Source organism: Anolis carolinensis, unplaced genomic scaffold, assembly GCF_035594765.1.
Source record: "Anolis carolinensis isolate JA03-04 unplaced genomic scaffold, rAnoCar3.1.pri scaffold_8, whole genome shotgun sequence".
Lineage (NCBI taxonomy): Eukaryota > Metazoa > Chordata > Lepidosauria > Squamata > Dactyloidae > Anolis > Anolis carolinensis.
The window spans coordinates 5036574-5056284 of record NW_026943819.1 but is presented as its reverse complement, the minus strand read 5'-3'; the positions used below and the strand labels follow the sequence as shown (position 1 = coordinate 5056284).

The following is a 19711-nucleotide window of genomic DNA, read 5'->3' as shown; positions in this document are numbered from 1 at the left end:
TATATATATATAGTTAAATGTGTACGTATGTATATGTGTGTATGCGTGTGTGTGTTTGTGTGTATGATATATACTAGCTTGGGTATCAGGCATTGCCCAGGTTATTTAAAAATATAAGAAGTACAAATCCCACACTCCTGTAGAAAACACTCATGGCAGAGTTTATAGTGATGAATTTTATACCTATTTACATCCTTTTTTGCTTGCAAAAAAGCTCAAGCAAGTGTCCTTTGGGCACCTCTGTTTGCTAGCTCACTATTATGGCAACAAAGCAAACGAACTCTGTCCATCTGGTCGCTTGCCTGGGGAGCAATGCGAGGAAGTCTATAAATATCGTGCATTGATGTAGTGCCTTTCATCCCTTGGCCAAGATATTTTTGTTAATATAAAAATGCTTCATGGATTGCTGCACAAAATGCACTCACAAAATAGAGGAGCTGGCCGTTCCAGGCCTGAACCGGAGCCAATTTCGTGAAGGAACATTGTGGTTCGTTTAACAGTTTGCAAGGAGGCAAGAAACTATTTGCAACGGCAAATGGAAAACGTGATCTGTGGCTGCAAAGAAAGTCAGCTCCACACTTCGGTACATCTACATTGCAGAACAAATGTGGTTCGCCCTTTCGGACGAACGGATCTGAGCATACGTATTTTTAAAATTTATATACTGTAATTTTATACTGTATTTAATAGTTTTTAACTGATTTTATGTATTGTTGATTGATTTTGTATAGGCACCTAATTGTGCCAGTGTTGTAAGCCGCCCTGAGTCCCTTCGGGTGAGAAGGGCGGGATATAAATATTGAAAATAAATAAATAAATAAATAACGTTCTACAGTGTAAATGCACCCTCAGCTCTGAGGTTACCTTTATGGAACTTCTTTTTGGGGGAATATGACTAGGATTTCTGTATAGATTATAGCTATAGAATCCTCACTGAGTGCAGGTGAACTATACATCCCAGTATCTACAACTCCCAAATGTCAAGGAGAATTTCCCCCCAAACTCACCAGTATTCAGATTTGGGCAAATCGCATATACATGCCAAGTTTGGTCCAGATCCAATGTTCTTCGAGTTCACAGTGCTCTCTGGGTGTTCACTACAACTCCTATAAATTAATGTGAATTGCCCCCAGATCTTTTGAGTATTTTTCATTGGTCATGGGGGTTCTGTGTGCCATATGTGGTCCAGGTCCATTGCTGGTGGGGGTCACAGTGCTGTGTCTTGATGCAGGGTGAACTACAACTTCTGCTGTTATAATGCGAATATCAAAAGAAAGGCTCCCCTTGGTAAGGTGTGAGGAGGGGGTGTTCCCGCTTCAAATGTTCATCCATCTGTTCGGCCTTTGCCCCCAAAAACTGATGAATCAGTCCCAAAAAGCCCTCCAGTATGTTCAGTTGTGGATCAATTCTGCTCTGTTTGCTGTGCACCATAGAAAAAAATAGGAAAGGGTTAAGGGAGAGACAGTGGGAGGGTTCATGCAAATTCCACACCAATGGAGAGACTAAGAAAACTGGAATGTGGCGCTCACTATAACTTGCAATGTCATTGGCGCCTTTAGTGTCTCCTGAGTGGTGGAAGTTATAGTTGTTTGTGGAGGCGCCACATACAGATACAGTAGAGTCTCACTTATCCAGAACGTTGGATAAGAAAATATGTTGGATAATAAGGAGGGATTAAGGAAAAGCTTATTAAACATCAAATTAGGTTATGATTTTACAAATTAAGCACCAAAACATCACGTTATACAACAAATTTGACAGAAAAAGTAGTTCAGTGCGAAATAATGCTATATAGTAATAATTGTATTTATGAATTTAGCACCAAAATATCACAATTTATTAAAAACATCAATTACAAAAATGTGTTGGATAATCCAGAACATTGGATAAGCGAATGTTTGATAAGTGAGACTCTACTGTACACATTTTTGCTTTTATTATGTGTATAGATCAATATTATATTATTATATATTATTATATTCTGTTATATTATGTTGTTATATTATTATTAGGAGTATACACAATATATTAGTACAGTAGAGTCTCACTTATCCAACATAAACGGGCCGGCAGAACGTTGGATATGCAGATATGTTGGATAATAAGGAGGGATTAAGGAAAAGCCTATTAAACATCAAATTAGGTTATGATTTTACAAATTATGCACCAAAACACCATGTTATACAAAAAATTTGACAGAAAAAGTAATTAAATGCAAAATAATGCTATGTAGTAATTACTGTATTTACAAATTTAGCATCAAAATATCACGACTTATTGAAAACATTGACTACAAAAATGCGTTGGATAATCCAGAAACGTTGGATAAGTGAGACTCTACTGTATTATTGTATTACAATGGAATTATTTCTGCATACTCTTATATTGTATTACATTACAATATTATTATGAATCTTGTATAATATATCTAATATATTATTATATTGCATTATTATATTGTATCATATTAAAATCACCTAAAAAACAACCCCAAACCGCCACTAATTCTAGTCACAAGGACTAAAAAAATTACCTCACAATTCAACCAGAATCACAACTGGCCAATTTGGCGCCTTTAAAAAAAAAAGCGGCCCCTTTAAGAAGAAATGCGAACAACGTTTCCCTGCATCCTCTGCGCCGTCAAGTTTAGTATCACGCCCCCCCTCTGGGCGGAGTTACTAAACAGGCGTGGCCTCCAGCCACTGAGAGGGCGGATGGACACGCGGAAGTAGGAGGGGCCTCAAGAGGGAGCCAATCAGAGCACATTCCTTGGCCGTTGGTGAAAGGAGACAGACTCTCACTCAGAAAGAGCAAGATGGCGGCGGAGGGAGCTTGTTGGGGCGAAGCGGGGCTTTTGGGGGTCTGTTTGGTCCTGTTTTGGGGGGCAAAGGCCGAACAGATGGATGAGCATTTGAAGCGGGAACACTCTCTCATCACGCCTTACCAAGGTGAGCCTTCCTTTGGATATTCGCATTATAAGGGACGTCCACACGGCAGAATTAACGCAGTTTGATACCACTTTAATTTGCCACTGCTTAAGTCTGCAGAAACGTGAGATTTGTAGTTTGGTCAGCTCCGAGACCTTGCGAAACTGGATTCCCATGGCAACTAAAGCGGTGTCAAACTGCATTACTGGCTGTTAGGAACTGTGGGAATTGAAGTCCAAAACACTTGGAGGGCCAAAGTTTGCCCAGGCCTGCATTAGAAGGCACAAACTATGGTCATCATTATAACTGGATTATATGAGACCCTTTTTACACTCACCATAATTGAGTGTAAAAAGGGTCTCATATAATCCAGTTCAAAGAAGATCATATGGATTATCTGACTGGATAATCCAGATTATATGGCAGTGTAGAAGGGGCCTAATAGGTTAAAGACTCCCCTTCCATCTCTCTATGTTGAAATGTTTGTGGCCTGGTTGTTGTGTGTTTTCCGAACTGTATGGCCATGTTCCAGAAGCATTCTCTCCTGACGTTTCGCCCACATCCATGGCAGGCATCCTCAGAGGTTGTGAGGTATAGGTCTGTTTCAAGAATGGGGTCAAATATTGAGTCTGGTTTCACTGATCAAAGAAATAGTCCAAGCTTTTCGTCTACTTTTCAGGAGTCGGATTATCCAGCTCCTCTCTGTGGGAACTCATGGGCAACGCCATGGTCATGACCCAGTTTATCCGCCTCACTCCTGACATCCAGAGCAAGCAGGGTGCCGTCTGGAACAGAGTGGTAAGACTCCAGCTTCTCTTCTCCTCGTGTTGGTGGACTCTTGGAGTTCGATGGAGCAGAAATAATTGGCTTGTTGAAACAAATATAGTGAACCAAATAGCAGCTTGCAATAGTGACATTCCTGTGGGAATTAGGAATGGCTGAGAAACATGAGAATTGCCCCTACCGGTTGGAAAAGTCTGTTTAGATTCTTGATCTGGTGTTGTGTGGATTGCTCCTTGTTTTCTGAAGACAACACATAATTCCATAGTAAGACAGACTCTGCAAATACGTCTTAAGTTTTTAATAATTTCAGACCTACCTCCCACCTTTAACCCAAAGACATGTTTGGGTATCTTTTTGCTTTTTATTTTCCCTAGCCTATATTTGCACTGTCGCAACACATTTGATGCCAGGCTGTTGACCTGGTGGTTTTGACTGTTTTGTGGTTTGAATGCTTCTCACTGGGTGGAAATGCAACAAGGTGTTCTCCTTCATGCTGCGGCTTGTGTAATTATATTGTACGCAATCCTTGGGTTTGAAGGTGCTTTGACTTAAAGTCAAAGACACTGAGCTAATGGCATAGACAATAAGGTTCAGTGCTTGCAATCTTGCTATTGCCATGGGCTCATTTGAGGTTCATCCGCATTGGAGAGTTAATGCAGCTTGACACGACCTTTAACTGCTGTGGCTCAATGCTATGGAATCCAACTATTTGTATTTTTTTAAGGCGTAGCCCTCCAGGTGCTGTTTTTACTCCAACTCCCATCAGACACTACGTTGTTGGATATGCTGGTTAGAGCTGATGGAAGATGCAATCCAACAAGGTCTCAAAAGCTTTGTGTCTTCTCTTTGTTTTGAAGAATTAGATGCATTAATGGATGCCTGTCAACAAAAATCAGAGCAAGATGAGACAATAGAGCGGGCCTGGGCAAACTTCGCCCCTCCAGGTGTTTTGGACTTCAACTCCCACAATCCCTAACAGCCTCAGGCCCTTTCCTTTTCCTCCTCAGCCGCTTAAGCAAAAGTTTGCCCAGGCCTGCAATAGAGTGTCTATAATGAGAAAGAAAAGAGTGCCTTTACAGTGTAGAATGAATGTAGTTTGACGCCACTTTAAATACCATGACTTAATAGAATGAAATCATGAGAGTTGTAGTTCGGTGAGGCACTATCTAGAGGAGGTTAAAGACCTTTCCAATCTACATCTTGGGTTTGCATAGTCTTCAGCGTTGTTGTCCAACGTTCAAATCCCTATGCCTTGTTGGGTCTTCACTATTAAAAGCTTCAAATTGTCTCTGGGTGTTTCAGGAGGATGTACAGGGGTTGATTTCACCCCAAGTTCTTCCCAAATCTTAAGATCTTTACTTGCTACTTGGCTTTCTGAACCTCTTAATGACATAATATGAGCGTGCCACCCAGTGCCTAAAACGAGCTCGCTGTTCAAAATTGAGCAGCCAAGTAGAAAGATTGCCCAAATGCTGATAAGATGAAATGAGGACAAGGATCACACCAGCAACTGAAGAGGGAAAAAATGGCTTTAGCAATTTTAGCATCGCCTCTGTGGAATCTCTTCCCTCGAGATTTAATCTGGTCCCTGACCTTGTTAAACTGTTTTTTTCCCTTGTGACAGGTTCTTATTACTTAAACACTTGATTAACTCTCAATGGTGGATGGATAGATACCAGTTTAAATTAGGTTCTTAGAGCTTTGAAGGTACATTGCTAGCTACATCGTCTTATTTTCCTTATATTTAGCTTTCCTCCATTACTCCTAAATATATATCTGTATGCACAGTTATTCACTGTACATTTGTTTGTTTCTCTTTAGAGAAAGCGGCACTTTTGTAACACAGTTGGCTTTCCCTGCTTGACTTCTAGTTTGTTAGTTCCTGAAGCTGTCAGGAAAACGTGTGACATTGGCCTTTGTTTCTCTATGGCTGCCTGTTTCGCGCCCCTGACAGATATTCCTTTATCTTATACAAATTGCAAATCCTAAGTTGTCACGGTCAAAGATGCAGTGATTCATTTGTATAGTGTCTCAATTTAGCCAATAGGATCTGTCAGACAAGCAGGAATTATTCTTTTTTAGTAGAACAGGAGTGGGATTTTTAGTGGAATAGAAAGATGAAGGTTTTTTGAGTAATGTTTAATATTCAGTAATATATTCGTGAGTGGTATATATATATATACACACACACACACACACATATATATACATGGTAATTTGTTCACCTTGGTTAGAGAAACCTCTTCCCACCTTTAAACAGATGCTTGTTGTTTTGTTTTTATATCTATGTATGATACTACATGCCTTAATAATGCCAACTGGGATTAATTACTTTATCTTTGATTCTAAATATAGCTCACAAACAATGGATGGGTTAGGTTCCTGGCAAGAGTAGTCAAAGAACACTCTTCTCTGTGCTGTTTGGCTTTAATGAAGTTTGACACTTCATTTCGCTTGCATGCAAGGAGCTGGCCACTGACCTCAGAGCTGTCCCTGCTTTTTGTAGCTTTGTTGTGCTTTTCTTAATTTTCTTCTTGTTTAACAGAATAAGATTGCATGGAGTTTCCCAGTTTCAAGGATGCCCCTAACATTTCAAATCCCCCCCACCTTTCCCCTTTTCTGATTTCAATAGCCTTGTTACTTGAGAGATTGGGAGATGCAAGTGCATTTCAAAATCCATGGGCAAGGAAAGAAGAATTTGAATGGAGATGGCTTTGCGATCTGGTACACCAAGGAGCGTATGCAGCCAGGTAAAGGAAACATGTATTTAGCTAGGTCCCAAGATACAAATAAAGTGGAATGGGCCCCTCATCCTTCCCTCTATTTGTCTCTGGTTGAGACCTGAAGTCAGCTTGCTACAGGCTGAAATATATTTTATAATGGTCATATGGTGGAGGACCTAGGGTCTCCCAGAAAGGTCTTCTCTTAGTTAAGAAGAATACCAGTTTTATTTATTCAGTTTTTTTGCACTTTTTTTGGAGATCCTGTGTCTCAAACCCCAGCAAATGTGGCAGCTGACAATACTGAGTTTCAGCATCACACAGAAAACAGAATGGATATATTCATAATAAAGATACATAATATTTGAGTACATATTCTCCTACTGTTTGTGCTGTTCCTGGTCATAGATATTGCTCTTGAAAATATTGGGAAATATGCATGCTCCAGATTAAACTGAGTTCGAGCACCGCTCGGAGCCTATGTTTGTTTGTCTTTGTTCTATGTTAAAAGGCATTGAATGTTTGCCTATATGTGTAATGTGATCCGCCCTGAGTCCCCTTCGGGGTGAGAAGGGCGGAATATAAATGCTGTAAATAAATAAATAAATAAACTATAAACACCAGAAATGTTGTGATACCTATCATGTAAAGGGAAAGCCCTTATGGATTGGGAGGAAGGGCAGGGGTGGTCATTATTCCTGCCCCACACTATATAGAAGTTGAATGTTTCTGTATTGCCACATTTATGGAATGAAATGCTACGAAATCTGCTGATGATTATCATCCATTGTGAACACAGTGAAATCTGTTCTAGGGCCTGTCTTCGGGAGCAAGGACAACTTTATAGGACTGGGAGTGTTTGTAGACACTTACCCTAATGAGGAAAAACAGCAAGAGGTAAGGTGGCCTGCGTAAACATATGGGAAAGGGTTGTGGGGCTGGGCCAGGGCTTTGGATGTTCTTGCCTATCTGCTGAGACCAAGTGAAGGACATCTTTCAAGGAACGAGTTTGGTTTGCAGCTCAGTTCTAAATCAGTCATTAATCATGTGCCAAATTGGATGAAGTGCAGATAATGTTGGGTGTGTTGAACTTCCTTTATGCTGGAGTAGGTATCCTGTGACTCTCCCAGTGTATTAGACTACAATTCCCCTCTACTTTGAGTTGTGGGGCGCCGTAGTCCAACCATGTTTCCGCCCCTGCAGCCATATGCACCTGGTGAATGAATGACATCTCATTTTTTCCCTAGCACTTGACTTAGGTTCAGTCATGCCCTTGTGAAGGTAGTTGTGCAGAATTGAATGGATGTTGGGATTCAGGGGAGAAAGTGAGCAAGGTTTCCCTTTCCGGTTTCCTGGTATTTAGGTCATTCTGAAATGATATGATGGGTGACGTGTGTCCCGCTTCTGTCCCCTTTCCCTCTCTCCTTTGCTTTGCAATAACCGTTCTGGATTCTCTCAGGCACAGAAGAAGAGGTATTCCGGAGGAAACCAGGTACCAGATTAAGCCTTTCCCACTTTCTTCCGCATTGGTCATGCCTTCTTTTGCTTCCTCTGCTTACCTTTTTTCTCTTGGGTTTTAAATATATCGGGAACCTTTCCTCAGAGCCGGAGAAGGGCAAGAATGGAACCTCTGCCTCATTTGCCTGAGCAACCTAGTCTCTCTAGTTCATCCTTCATCCCTTTCCATGACTGCTTGTTGTAAAAGATTGGTTATGAAGCCTCCATATTTGCATTTATCCCAGTACAAATCTGGTTCTTTTACCATCTATATACCTGCAGGGGACCAAATCTCATCCAATCTTGGAAGCTAAGCAGGTCAGCCCTAGTTAGTTTAATGTTTTTTATTCTGTTATATATTGGTTGATATTTGATGTTTACATATGTGAGACATTGAATTTTGCCATTGATTATGCTGTGAACCACTTTGAGTCCTCCCATGGGTGAGAAAATCAGTATATAAATACAATAAATAAATAGTATTTAGAAGGGGAACTGCCAACAAATATCACGTGCTGTGGGCTGTATTTCATTCAAAAGAAGGAACTGGCAAAATCACCTTGGAGGATCCCTTGCCTAAGGAAACACTGTGAAATTCATGGCGTTTTAAGTTGATGGGTGACTTAAAGGGATATAAATACACAAGGCATCCTGCATAGGGGCAGCTTGTGAATTGGGGGACCTCCAGTGTAGCCCCCTAACTCTGGACAGTTGGCCAGGGACTTGATGGCTTTTGTAGTTGGTGTCTTTCTCTCATCCTCACCCCATACCAAAAGTCTGGCACTTTCATCTTCAACTTGGTCATCCCGCTCTCTGGCTGAGATGCTTGCTTGTCGAGGGAGGGCCCTGCAGCTGCTTGTACTGAGGTTTCTTCCTGTCTTGCTTGGCTGCCTCCCCTGCATGTGCCTCCCCCCTCCTCCATTATCCAATTGGCACAGCTAGGTCGCCTACAGAGTGACACCCAGACCCGCCTTCCTGTCTTGTCCTCCAGCGCATCTTCCCTTATGTCTCCACCATGGTGAGCAACGGCTCCCTTGCCTATGACCACGACCGGGATGGGAGGCCCACCGAACTGGGCGGCTGTACGGCCATGGTGCGCAACCTCAACCACGACACATTCCTTGTGATCCGCTACGTGAAAAGGAGGCTGACTGTGAGTGCCTGATTATGCCCTTTCTGAGACATGGGCTCCATCTGAGTTCCCCTGCCAAAGTGCAGCCTGGGAAAGAGGGTGGTTTGTATGCTATGTTGGAAGGTGTCCAGAGAAGGGTGGTCAAAAGTCTGGAAACCATGAATAGTGGCTTAGGGAGCTGGATAGGTTTAGCCTGGAGAAGAGAAGGTTGAGAGAAGAGGGCATGAGAGCCATGTTTAAATATTTGAAAGGATGTTACATTAAGGGCAGGGCAAGCACTTATTTTGCTGCCCTAGAGGCTAGGACACAATGGAGCAATGGATTCAAATTGCAGGGAGATTCCACCTAAACATTAGGAAAACATCCTGATGCTAAGAGTTGTTTGGCAGTGGAATATGCTGCCTCAGATTCCAGTGGACTCTTCTTCTCTGTGTAAACAGAGGCTGGATGGCCATCTGTCAGGAGTGCTTGGATTGGATATTCCCGTATAGCAGAATGGGATGGACTGGATGGCTCTTGCAGTCTCTGCTGACTCTTCTTTTTTCTCCATAGATTTTGCTTGATATTGATGGCAAGCATGAATGGAGAGACTGTGTTGATATCCCAGGAGTCCACTTGCCACGAGGATACTATTTTGGAGTCTCCTCTGTCACTGGAGACCTTTCAGGTACACAAAGATCTCTTCCTGTTGCTTTATTTTTTGCCTGATTGTAACTCTCCTAGTCCCCAGCCATTGGCAGAATACATTAGACTGATGGATGTCCAGTCATGTCCAGAGGGCTATGAATTTTCAATTTCTGCTCTAGACAGTTTCTTTCAGTCTGGAGCTTTGTGGCGGTTAAAAAGTTTTGGGAATAGAAAGTCCTTTCCCTGCCCTCTCTAATCTGATCATGCCTACCATATTCCTGGTTATTGGTGCTTGAGGTTGGTTTTGATACATTTTTATGATGTTTTTATACTGTGCTGGTTGTAATTATTTTAATTAGATTGCTTATGTTATATTATGTTACTTTTTTTTAATTGCATCTTAGCCTGTAAATTTTTGTTTATGCTAGGTTTGTTCCCCATGTAAGCTGCTCCAAATCCCTTCAGAGAGATGGTGGCGGGATATAAAAGTTATTATGACGATGATTGTTATTAGAAATAAACTCATAAATGATCCTGTTGGCTTTTTGGATTATTTTCCTCAGTGCATGCCCATGCTCACATGCATAGAATTCTGGAAAGAATCAGATTCAGAGGCTTAAACATCTTGTTGTTTCAAAATGGCAACAGCTGCCTTGAGTGCCAGCAGAACACACCTCAGATCAGGCAATATTCTGATTTGCAATACTGGTCTATACAAATTGAGTAGCCACATTTTGGCCTAAAACAATTGGCATCCCAATATCTCGAGGGCCACATTTTTTTTCTCTACATCCTAATTGATGTCATTGATCTTCCAGTCCCTTCCATTTCTGTTGGAAACCAGAAATGGGGTTTGCAGGGCTTGTGGGGTGGGAAATGGGACAGGGTGCCCCCCTGGACTCTCCCTGGCTTCAGGCAGCCTCATTAAAAAGGCTTCCCTTCTCTTCACAATTGCAGAAATCATAACTCTTAGCTGGTTGTTAATGGAGTATCTGAGTATCCAATGATGGCACCCAGCAGACTTCACAAAAGTGTGACGGCTGATTGGTGATCCGTGCTCCAGACACTTGTGGGGTGGGAAAGATGGCAGGTCAGCTGTGTTTCTGTAGAAACTGCGATTTCCTGCTTCTTGGCAGGGGGTTGGACTGGATGGCCCATGAGATCTCTTCCAACTCTACTATGATTCTATGATTCTAGAAGACATGATTTCCTTCCCTCTTCTGCCCCAGACAACCACGACATCATCTCTCTAAAGCTGTATCAACTGACTGTTGAACGGACGATGGAGGAAGAAAAACGGGACAAAGAAGTCTTCCTTCCGGTTGTGGACAACATGAAACTGCCTGGATGTAAGTAGATGGGGTTTTCTGCCCAAGAGCCACTGAAAGAGGGGCCCCCGGATGGTACGTGTTTGTGGTGGAAGTACCTTGCTGATTCAAAAAACCTTCCAGTTGAAAAACCCTTCGAATTAAGCAAAGACTTGTTATTTTGCATAAGTAGTGAGTGGTGACAGTTGTGGGCTTAATAGCAATAAAAATAAAATAAAAGCAGCTGCCTCTGCTCTGATGGCACCAGATCCTGTTTGATCTTGGAAGCTTAGCAATGTCAAGCTTCTATGGAACATAGGAAACTAAATAACTCGCTCACTAGGCAAAGAGGTGTTATTTCTGCTCTCTTACGCTTAACTGGTGCCTCTTTCCCCTGCAGTGGAGACCACGATGGAGCCTATGAGTGGCCTGGCCCTCTTCCTGATCGTCTTCTTCTCATTGGTGGCTCTCGTCTTTGCCATTGTCATTGGCATCATCGTCTACAACAAATGGCAGGAACAGAGCCGGAAGCACTTTTACTGATGTCCCCCCTCCGGCTCCTCGCCCCCCCTTTTTTGCCTTCTGGACCACGGTTGGGGTTTCTTGCCTTGGGATTATCTCAAGAAGCTGTGCTGCCAAGGCTCCAGTTCTTCTGGACCTTAAACTTTAAATGGTTTGACTCAATTTGGGAGTTTCCTCTCGAGCCTTGGGGTGGAGAAGACAGCCTTCCTACCACTTTCCTTCTGCTATGCCTTCTTTGAACCGAGTCTTCAACAACAAAATGTGATGGTTGATGGACATAGCCTCAATTGCATAGGTCAAAACGAACTTCCACGACTTGGGCAAGAAGATCTTGGAGACACTTAGCTGCCTGGCAGCTTGAGACTTTGGACTTGGTAGCATCAAGGGGGAGTGTGGGAGACCGTGGCATTTTAGCTCTGGATCTCTGGTCTGAATGTGATGCTGCAGGATGCCTTAGCTAGCACCTGAAGCCTGGATGCGGGGAGTAAGTGGCCTTCCGGATATCGCTGGACTCTAAACTCCCATGATCCTTCACCATTGGTTATACTGGCAAAGGTTGATGGGAGGGGACGGTCCTACGATATTGAAATAATTGTGAGTTCCTCTTTGCCCTGATCTCTGGAGAACTATTTCCTGGCAAGAAAAACCAGTAATATATAGGCATCAAGACCACTGTTCTTATCATTGGCAGGTCCAAGTATTGTCTGTAGAAGAGGGCAAGCATTGCACTGAAAACACTAGCCTGCTGAATAAACAAATGTGAATTCTTTCCTTCAAAAAACAAAGAAGGAAGATTTTATTCTATTTATCTTTCGTGCCTTGAGACTTTTTTGTTGCACTGTCGAAGCTGCTGCATGTTTTATTTTATCAGGGGCAGTGTGCCACAACCTCTGTGTGTGTGTGTGTGTGTGTGTGTGTATGTATCTTTCTCTCTATGGTGTCCCTAATAGACTGCCATGTTGGAATAACATTAAGACATACTAAAAAAAAATAGGATTCCCATCTTGGTGGAGCTCTGTGCCTCGCCAGAGAATTAATGGGTGATAAAAGGAGGAAATGATACATCCGACATGGGCAAACTTCAGCCCTCCAGGTGTTTTGGACTTCCCGTCTGTTGGGAATTGTGGGAGTTGAAGTCCAAAACACCTGGAGGGCTGAAGTTTGCACATGTCTGTGATACACTGTCTTCCAATAGGAATTCTGGCATTCCATAGAACTTTATCAAAATGGCTTGTGCCATGCTTAACGTGGCGTTAGTTATGGTGGACTCACGCTCCCATAATTCCTTGTAGACTTTGCCAACCACTGATATGACGTAGTCAAGAACAGGGGAGCCATAGTGACCCCAACAATCTTCTTGGGGCTACTCCCCTGGAAAGCTTTTTTGTTGTCACCTTTCACGTCATTTCTTACAGTGGTTCTATCATACTTTTTTTTAGGCCAAGAGCGTGAGACTTGACCATGGCCAAGCAGAGATTTGAACATTGTTCTCCAGAGTTGTAGACTGATGTTCAAACTATTACACAGATTCTTCTAGCGGCAACTGATGATAAAACATATGTTTTGTGAGATAAGCCTAGTTTCCATGTCCTGAAGCCCCTGCAGATTGCGTTGGGCTGAAACTCCCATGAACCTATTTCCTAGTCGTTAGTTTACGACATACATAGGACTGTACTGCAGTGTTGTCACCTTCTTGTAGGACAAGCAAGGTGTACAAACCCTTAAGCTTGCATTTTATTTTAAGAAATGAAAGGAAGCCTCTGTTTTTGGCTGTGCTGCCTCAGTTCCCACTCTACTCCAACCTGGTCTTCAATGCCATAATGCGATGCTTGCAATCTGAGGACATCCATCATGGCTGGAAGTCTTGGAGATTGGAAAGGAGGCACTATTGAAGATCAACTGGATCCCTTTTCTGCAAGTTACTGGGAAACCAAAACGGGAGGTGCGAGGCACCAGTCCTGTTGCAGAACAAATCAGGCCAATAGTATTGGTAAAGTTACATCTGCTATGGGGAGGGAGGAGGTTTGGCTTTCCGTGGGGATTAGCGGCTTTTCTTGGATGTGGGCTGTTTCTTGGGAGTCGGTGGCTTCTTGGAAGCTTGAGGTGGCTTCTTGGAAACTGGTCGTGGCTTCTTGGAAGCTGGTCGTGCCTTCTTGGTAGCTGGTCGTGGCTTCTTGGAAGCCGGTGGAGGCTTCTTGGAAGCTGGAGGCCGCTTACTGGGAGCTGGTGGCGGTTTCTTGGAAGCCAGTAGCTGCTTCCTCCGAGTTCTTGGCCGCTTCCTCGGAGCTGGTTTTGACGATGTTGTTTCTGACTGGTTAAGCGTTGGTGCTGTTTCTGGGGGAGTTTGTGGTTGCTGGGATGTTGTCCGGATGGGAGCAGGTGGCACTTGTGGCAGATAGTTTGGTGGCAGTTTTACTTCAACTTTGCTCACACCATTCATGGGATGAATCAACTTCATTGCCATGTAGCCCTGAGGAACAAAAGGAAGAGAAAGAGAGACTTAGAAGATGTTATGGATCATAGAACTAGTTTTATCTCTCAGTCTCTGGAAAGAATAGTAGTCATGTAGCTGAATGGTTCAAGCTTTTACATTAAGCCGCTGTTGTACTATGGTATGATTCCACTTTAATTGAGATGGTGGCATCCTATGGAATCCTGGGGCTTACTTAGGCGATCCGAGTGTAGTATCTTGGTGGTGGATACGTAGGTGACTGTGGACCCCTATTCTTGAACTGCTTTGGGAGACAGTGATCGGACATTTGGACATCATGGCCAGTCCAGCGGAATTGATGGTGAATCGCTTCAATGCTTGTGGTCTTTGCTTCTTGCAGAACGCTGACATTTGTCCGCCTGTCTTCCCAAGAGATTTGCAGGATTTTTCGGAGGCAACGCTGATGGAATCGTTGCAGAAATTGAGTGTGATGCCTGGAGATAGTCCATGTTTTGCAGGCGTAGAACAGGTTTGGGAGGACAATAGCTTTATAAACAAGCACCTTGGTGTCCCTACGGATGTCCAGATCCTCAAACACACTGCTTCATTTGGAAGAATGCTGCACTCGCAGAGCTCAGGCAGTGCTGATTTTTGTGGAGAGGTGGCTGACAAGGTAGCGGAAATGGTCAACATTTTCTAACGTTACACCATTAAAGTGTATTCCTGGCCTTGCAGAGGGATTGGCTGTGACTGCTGGTAGATCACTTTGGTTTTCTCGATGTTCAATGAAAGGCCGAGCTCATACACTTCTGTAAAGATGTTTAGAGTGGATTGTAGGTCTTCTGAATATGCACAGACTGCGTTATCGGCATACTGGAATTCTATAACAGAAGTTGTTGGTTTTATGTGTTGTCAAAAGCTTTCATGGCCGGGATCACAGGGTTGTTGTATGTCTTTCGGGCTGTGTGGCCATGTTCCAGAAGTATTCTCTCCTGACGTTTCGCCCACATCTATGGCAGGCATCCTCAGAGGTTGTGAGGCATGGTTTTGGCTTTGAGTCTGCTGAGCTTAAATAGCCTACCATCTGTCTGATAGATGATTTCCACTCTGGTGGGAAGATTCCCATCAACAAGATGAAGTATCCTGGGGCATTTCAGTTCAGAGGCACTCGATTACTAGGTTGGGGGTTCCAACTCTTTCCCCCTAATGTGCAAATCCAGGATTCCATAGGATTTTGCCACAGCAGTAAAGTGGAACCATACTGCAGGTTTGTAGAATCTGATCAGAGATTGTAAGAAGAACTCGGGTGAATGCAGACATATAGCCCATTTTGTGCTCACCCTGGTCCATAGAAAGCCAGCTAATAGGATATGAATGTAATGCACACCTTCAGTTTCTTGTTTCTCAGCAACTGAAATCCAGAGACACTTTGTGATACAAGTTAGGAGGTAATCTATGGCTCTCGTTCATGACTAATAGCCACTGCCACCATCACCATAATCACCACTCTGTTTTTATCTCAGAAATAGAACCAAAATGGCAGACAACCATATCCTCCGTCTAGAACCTTATCCTCCTTTTGTCTGATTTTTCCTTTATATCAAAACCCACCTTGTAAGTCCTTTCATACAACACAGTTCTAGCATTATGATTTCTCATTACCGGCTATAGCAAAATCCTATGGAGTCGTGGAATTTATAGTCTGGGGAGGCACCAGCTCTTTCTGAGAACACTGACTAGCCATCCCTAAACTGCAAACCCCAAATCCATGGAAAGCACGGAGTGGAATCATCTATATATATAAATGAGTGATGGCATCACGGCGACCCACAAAACTACAGGCCCCCCAACCTCGAAATTTGACAACACAACCCATCATCCACGCCTCTAGGTTGAATAAAGTCCTAATTAGAGGGAGAGCAATAATTGTTGTTATCCAATTGCTGCCAGTTTAGAGGGGTAATCTCTGCCCACTTGGTCTCCTAGCAACCAACTCAGCCAAGGGACAGCCAGGGTTCAGTTAGGGGACAGGCAGATTTAGGCCTCTTCCACAGATTATCTAATTTGCACTGGATTATATGGCAGTGTAGACTCAAGGCCCTCCCACACAGCTATATAACCTATTTATAATCTTATATTATTATATTATATTGTTTGTATTTGATATTATTGTATGTTGGTTTTATATCTGTAAGCCGCCCCGAGTCCCTCTGGGGAGATGGTGGCGGGGTACAAAAATAAAATTATTATTATTATTATTATTATTATTATTATTATTATTATTATTATTATTTTATCTGCTTTGCACTGGATTATCTTGACTCCACACTACCATATAATCCACTTCAGTGTGCATTTCATACAGCTGTGAAGAAGGGGCCTCATATAATCCAGTTCTAAGCAGATAATATAAGATTATCAATATACAGTAAAGTCTTACTTATCCAACATAAACAGGCCAGCAGGATAATTGAATATGTTGGATAATAAGAAGGGATTCAGGAAAAACCGATTAAACATCAAATTAGGTAATCGTTTGAATTGGGGGAGCGGAGAGAGCCCCCACTGTTAGCCCCAGCTTCTGCCAACTCAGAAATTCAAAAAACATGCAAATGTGAGTGCATCAATAGGTACTGCTCCAGCGGGAAGGTAACGCCGCTCCATGCAGTCATCCCACATGACCTTGGAGGAGTCTACAGACAATGCTGGCTCTTTGGCTTAGAAATGGAGATGAGCACCAACCCCCAGAGTCAGACATGACTGGACTTAACGTCAGGGGAAAACGTTTACCCTTTACCTTAACTACCACCAATTCCTCAATACTTTATTTCCCAGACCACCAGACTTCGCCACAGCAACGCGTGGCCGGGCACAGCTAGTAACTCTATAAGATGGTCTAAGTGTGAAAGGGCGGTTGGTCCTTTTGTGGATGCCAATTCCCTTCCTTTTCCCAACAGACTCACGGGAAGTGAGTAGACGAAGGCAGCGAAAAGGAGGAACACCAGGACACAGCAAAAGAAAAGGAGGAGTTTCCACTTGCTTTTCTGCCAGATGAGGAAGTGGATGCTCTTCAAAGGGGCGGTGAACCACAGGAAAGAGGTCTCCGGCCTCCTGAGCATGGGAAGAGGAGAAAGCAAACTGGTCAAGGGCTGTCTTTGGCACTTGTTCCCACTTTCTCCTGAACCTCGCCTCATAGAGCAAGATGGTTAGTGGTCGACACTACAAAAGGCCATTATATTAAAAGAAGAAGATAGGAAGAAATAAAGGATATGGACGAACTGACTTTTTTGTAGAAGAAAAATACAGGCAAGATAATGAAAACAAATTGGGACGATCTTCAGGACTATCTGGATAATTTGAGAAAATGAAGATTACAAGAGACAATTTTACTATTTTTTTTCTTTAGTAAGAAAAATATTATTGAATAATAAGAAAATATTATCCAAGAAGATGGAATGGAAATCCCTTTTTTGTTTTTTTGTGTGTGGGTATATTTTTTTAGATTGTAGACTTTTATCTTTCTCTCTTTTTCCTACTTTTCTATACCTTGGTTGTTCTCATTCATTCGATGTAGTATAAAAAATTTAATAAAATTCTTTTAAAAAAATAAATAAAACATTTACTGTATATACTCTAGTATAAGCCTAGTTTTTCAGCCCTTTTTTAGGACTGAAAAAGCCCTTCTCGGCTTATACTCAAGTGAGGGTCCTGGCTGGCTTATACTTGAGTCTATATGGTACATTCATTATTTTTCTCTATTTTTATTGGTACTATTACATTTATTATTTTACTCTATTATTGTTAGTATTACATTTATTTTACTCTATTTTTTATTATTAATAATACATTTATTATTTCACTCTGATATTATTGTTAGTACAGTAGAGTCTCACTTACCCAAGCTAAACGGGCTGGCAGAAGCTTGGATAAGTGAATATCTTGGATAATAAAGAGGGATTAAGGAAAAGCCTATTAAACATCAAATTAGGTTATGATTTTACAATTTAAGCACCAAAACATCATGTTATACAACAAATTTGACAGAAACAGTAGTTCAATACGCAGTAATGTTATGTTGTAATTACTTTGGACGGAGCCCCTCCATCTAGACAGGCTGGACTGGAAACACCCCAGTTCTTGGATTGGGGGATGATGGGAGTTGTATCCAGCCCAGCCAGAGAGTGCCATAATACTGCATCAGCAAGAAGACCACCTTGTTGTCAATCTCTACTAGAAGGAACGCAGGAGCTCTTACTCTGGAGGATTCAGGACCGGGTTCATGTTTGGCTCGTCTCTTCCTCTGCCAGCCGGTCGTTCTTTGGCCTCAAACTCGGTCAGCAACTCCAGGGTCATTTCCACTTTGCCCTTGAAAGCCAAAGATAGAAGAAGGACACAGGACAGTGGAGGAGGCATCTCAATGTTTGCTTATATCATCCTCACGCATTTGGAGGAATCATTCCAGCATTTTTCTTCCTGTTGCAGGGAGAGACAGAAGATTCCTGTGCAGCATTCTCCCAATATTCATACTTTGCAAAGTGCTTTGTAGAGTGATTTTACACAGAAATACATGTGGACAAAATAAGAATAATTCCTGCACAGGAAGCAGTGAAAACTCCAGCAAAAATGTTGCATTCTGATGGATAAAATCAATTACAGTAGAGTCTCACTTATCCAACATAAACGGGCCAGCAGAACGTTGGATAAGCGAATATGTTAGATGATAAGGAGAGATTAAGGAAAAGCCTATTAAACATCAAATTAAGTTACGATTTTACAAATTAAGCACCAAAACATCATGTTATACAGTAGAGTCTCACTTATCCAAGACTCGCTTATCCAACGTTCTGGATTATCCAACGCATTTTTGTAGTCAATGTTTTCAATATATCGTGATTTTTTGGTGCTAAATTCGTAAATACAGTGATTACAACATAACATTACTGCTTATTGAACTACTTTTTCTGTCAAATTTGTTGTCTAACATGATGTTTTGGTGCTTAATTTGTAAAATCATACCCTAATTTGATGTCTAATAGGCTTCTCCTTAATCTCTCCTTATTATCCAACATATTTGCTCATCCAACATTCTGCTGGCCCATTTATGTTGGATAAGTGAGACTCTACTGTACAACAAATTTGACAGACAAAGTAGTTCAATATGCAGTAATGCTATGTAGTAGTTACTGAATTTACTAATTTAGTACCAAAATATCACGATGTATTGAAAACACTGACTACAAAAATGTGTTGGATAATCCAGAACGTTGGATAAGTGAGAGCCTACTGTAGTTCCAAAAATCATAACAGAAAGCCAAGGTTTGACTTGGCACCCAAGTGATCCTAATTCCATCTTCTCTCCTGTGCCATAGCAACATGCTATGCTAGTTTTATATACATAGAGTATATATAATATACAATAGTTTATAAATATACAAAATATTGTATGTACAGTACTTATAATATTGATAATAATATTATAATGTAATACAATATTATACTAATTAATAATACAATATAATATTAATTATATATTGTATATTAAATGTTATATTACTAATAATATTACCGTATAATGATATAGTACAATATGGTAATTTAATGCTTATATTGTGCTATGCTAATAATATATTGTATGTACATTTGATTTGTAAGCCTCTCTGAGTCCCCTTCGGGGTGAGAAGAGCGGGATATAAATGTAGTAAGTAAATAAATAATAGTATTGGCACCAATTAGGCCTCCAAAGTGAGGACATTCCGCAATTTGTA

General features: G+C 41.8%; 2 protein-coding genes across 4 annotated transcripts in view; one reads left to right on the top strand and one right to left on the bottom strand.

Moving 5' to 3' along the window:
• The first annotated feature begins 2789 nt into the window (after nt 1–2789).
• On the top strand, nt 2790–12323 carry lman2l (lectin, mannose binding 2 like). Of its 3 annotated transcripts, XM_003227427.4 has the most exons (9): nt 2790–2948; nt 3607–3725; nt 6343–6460; nt 7245–7327; nt 7890–7922; nt 8919–9080; nt 9612–9726; nt 10916–11035; nt 11394–12323. In XM_003227427.4, exons 1-9 carry the CDS (start codon nt 2816–2818, stop codon nt 11534–11536), a joined length of 1026 nt encoding a protein of 341 aa, XP_003227475.1. In that variant the 5' UTR covers nt 2790–2815; the 3' UTR covers nt 11537–12323. The 3 variants fall into 3 exon arrangements, with proteins under 3 accessions (XP_003227475.1, XP_008118838.1, XP_016852896.1); XM_008120631.3 differs by lacking the exon at nt 7890–7922; XM_016997407.2 differs by lacking the exon at nt 3607–3725 and having other exon boundaries at nt 2811–2948.
• Nucleotides 12324–13227: 904 nt separating this feature from the next.
• The window catches only part of fer1l5 (fer-1 like family member 5), an 88245-nt gene continuing 81761 nt past the window's right edge, over nt 13228–19711 (bottom strand). Inside the window, 3 exon segments of the mRNA XM_062961235.1 lie at nt 13228–13985; nt 16910–17057; nt 18202–18311. Coding sequence (XP_062817305.1) covers nt 13557–13985; nt 16910–17057; nt 18202–18311 — 687 coding nt within the window. The 3' untranslated portion in view covers nt 13228–13556.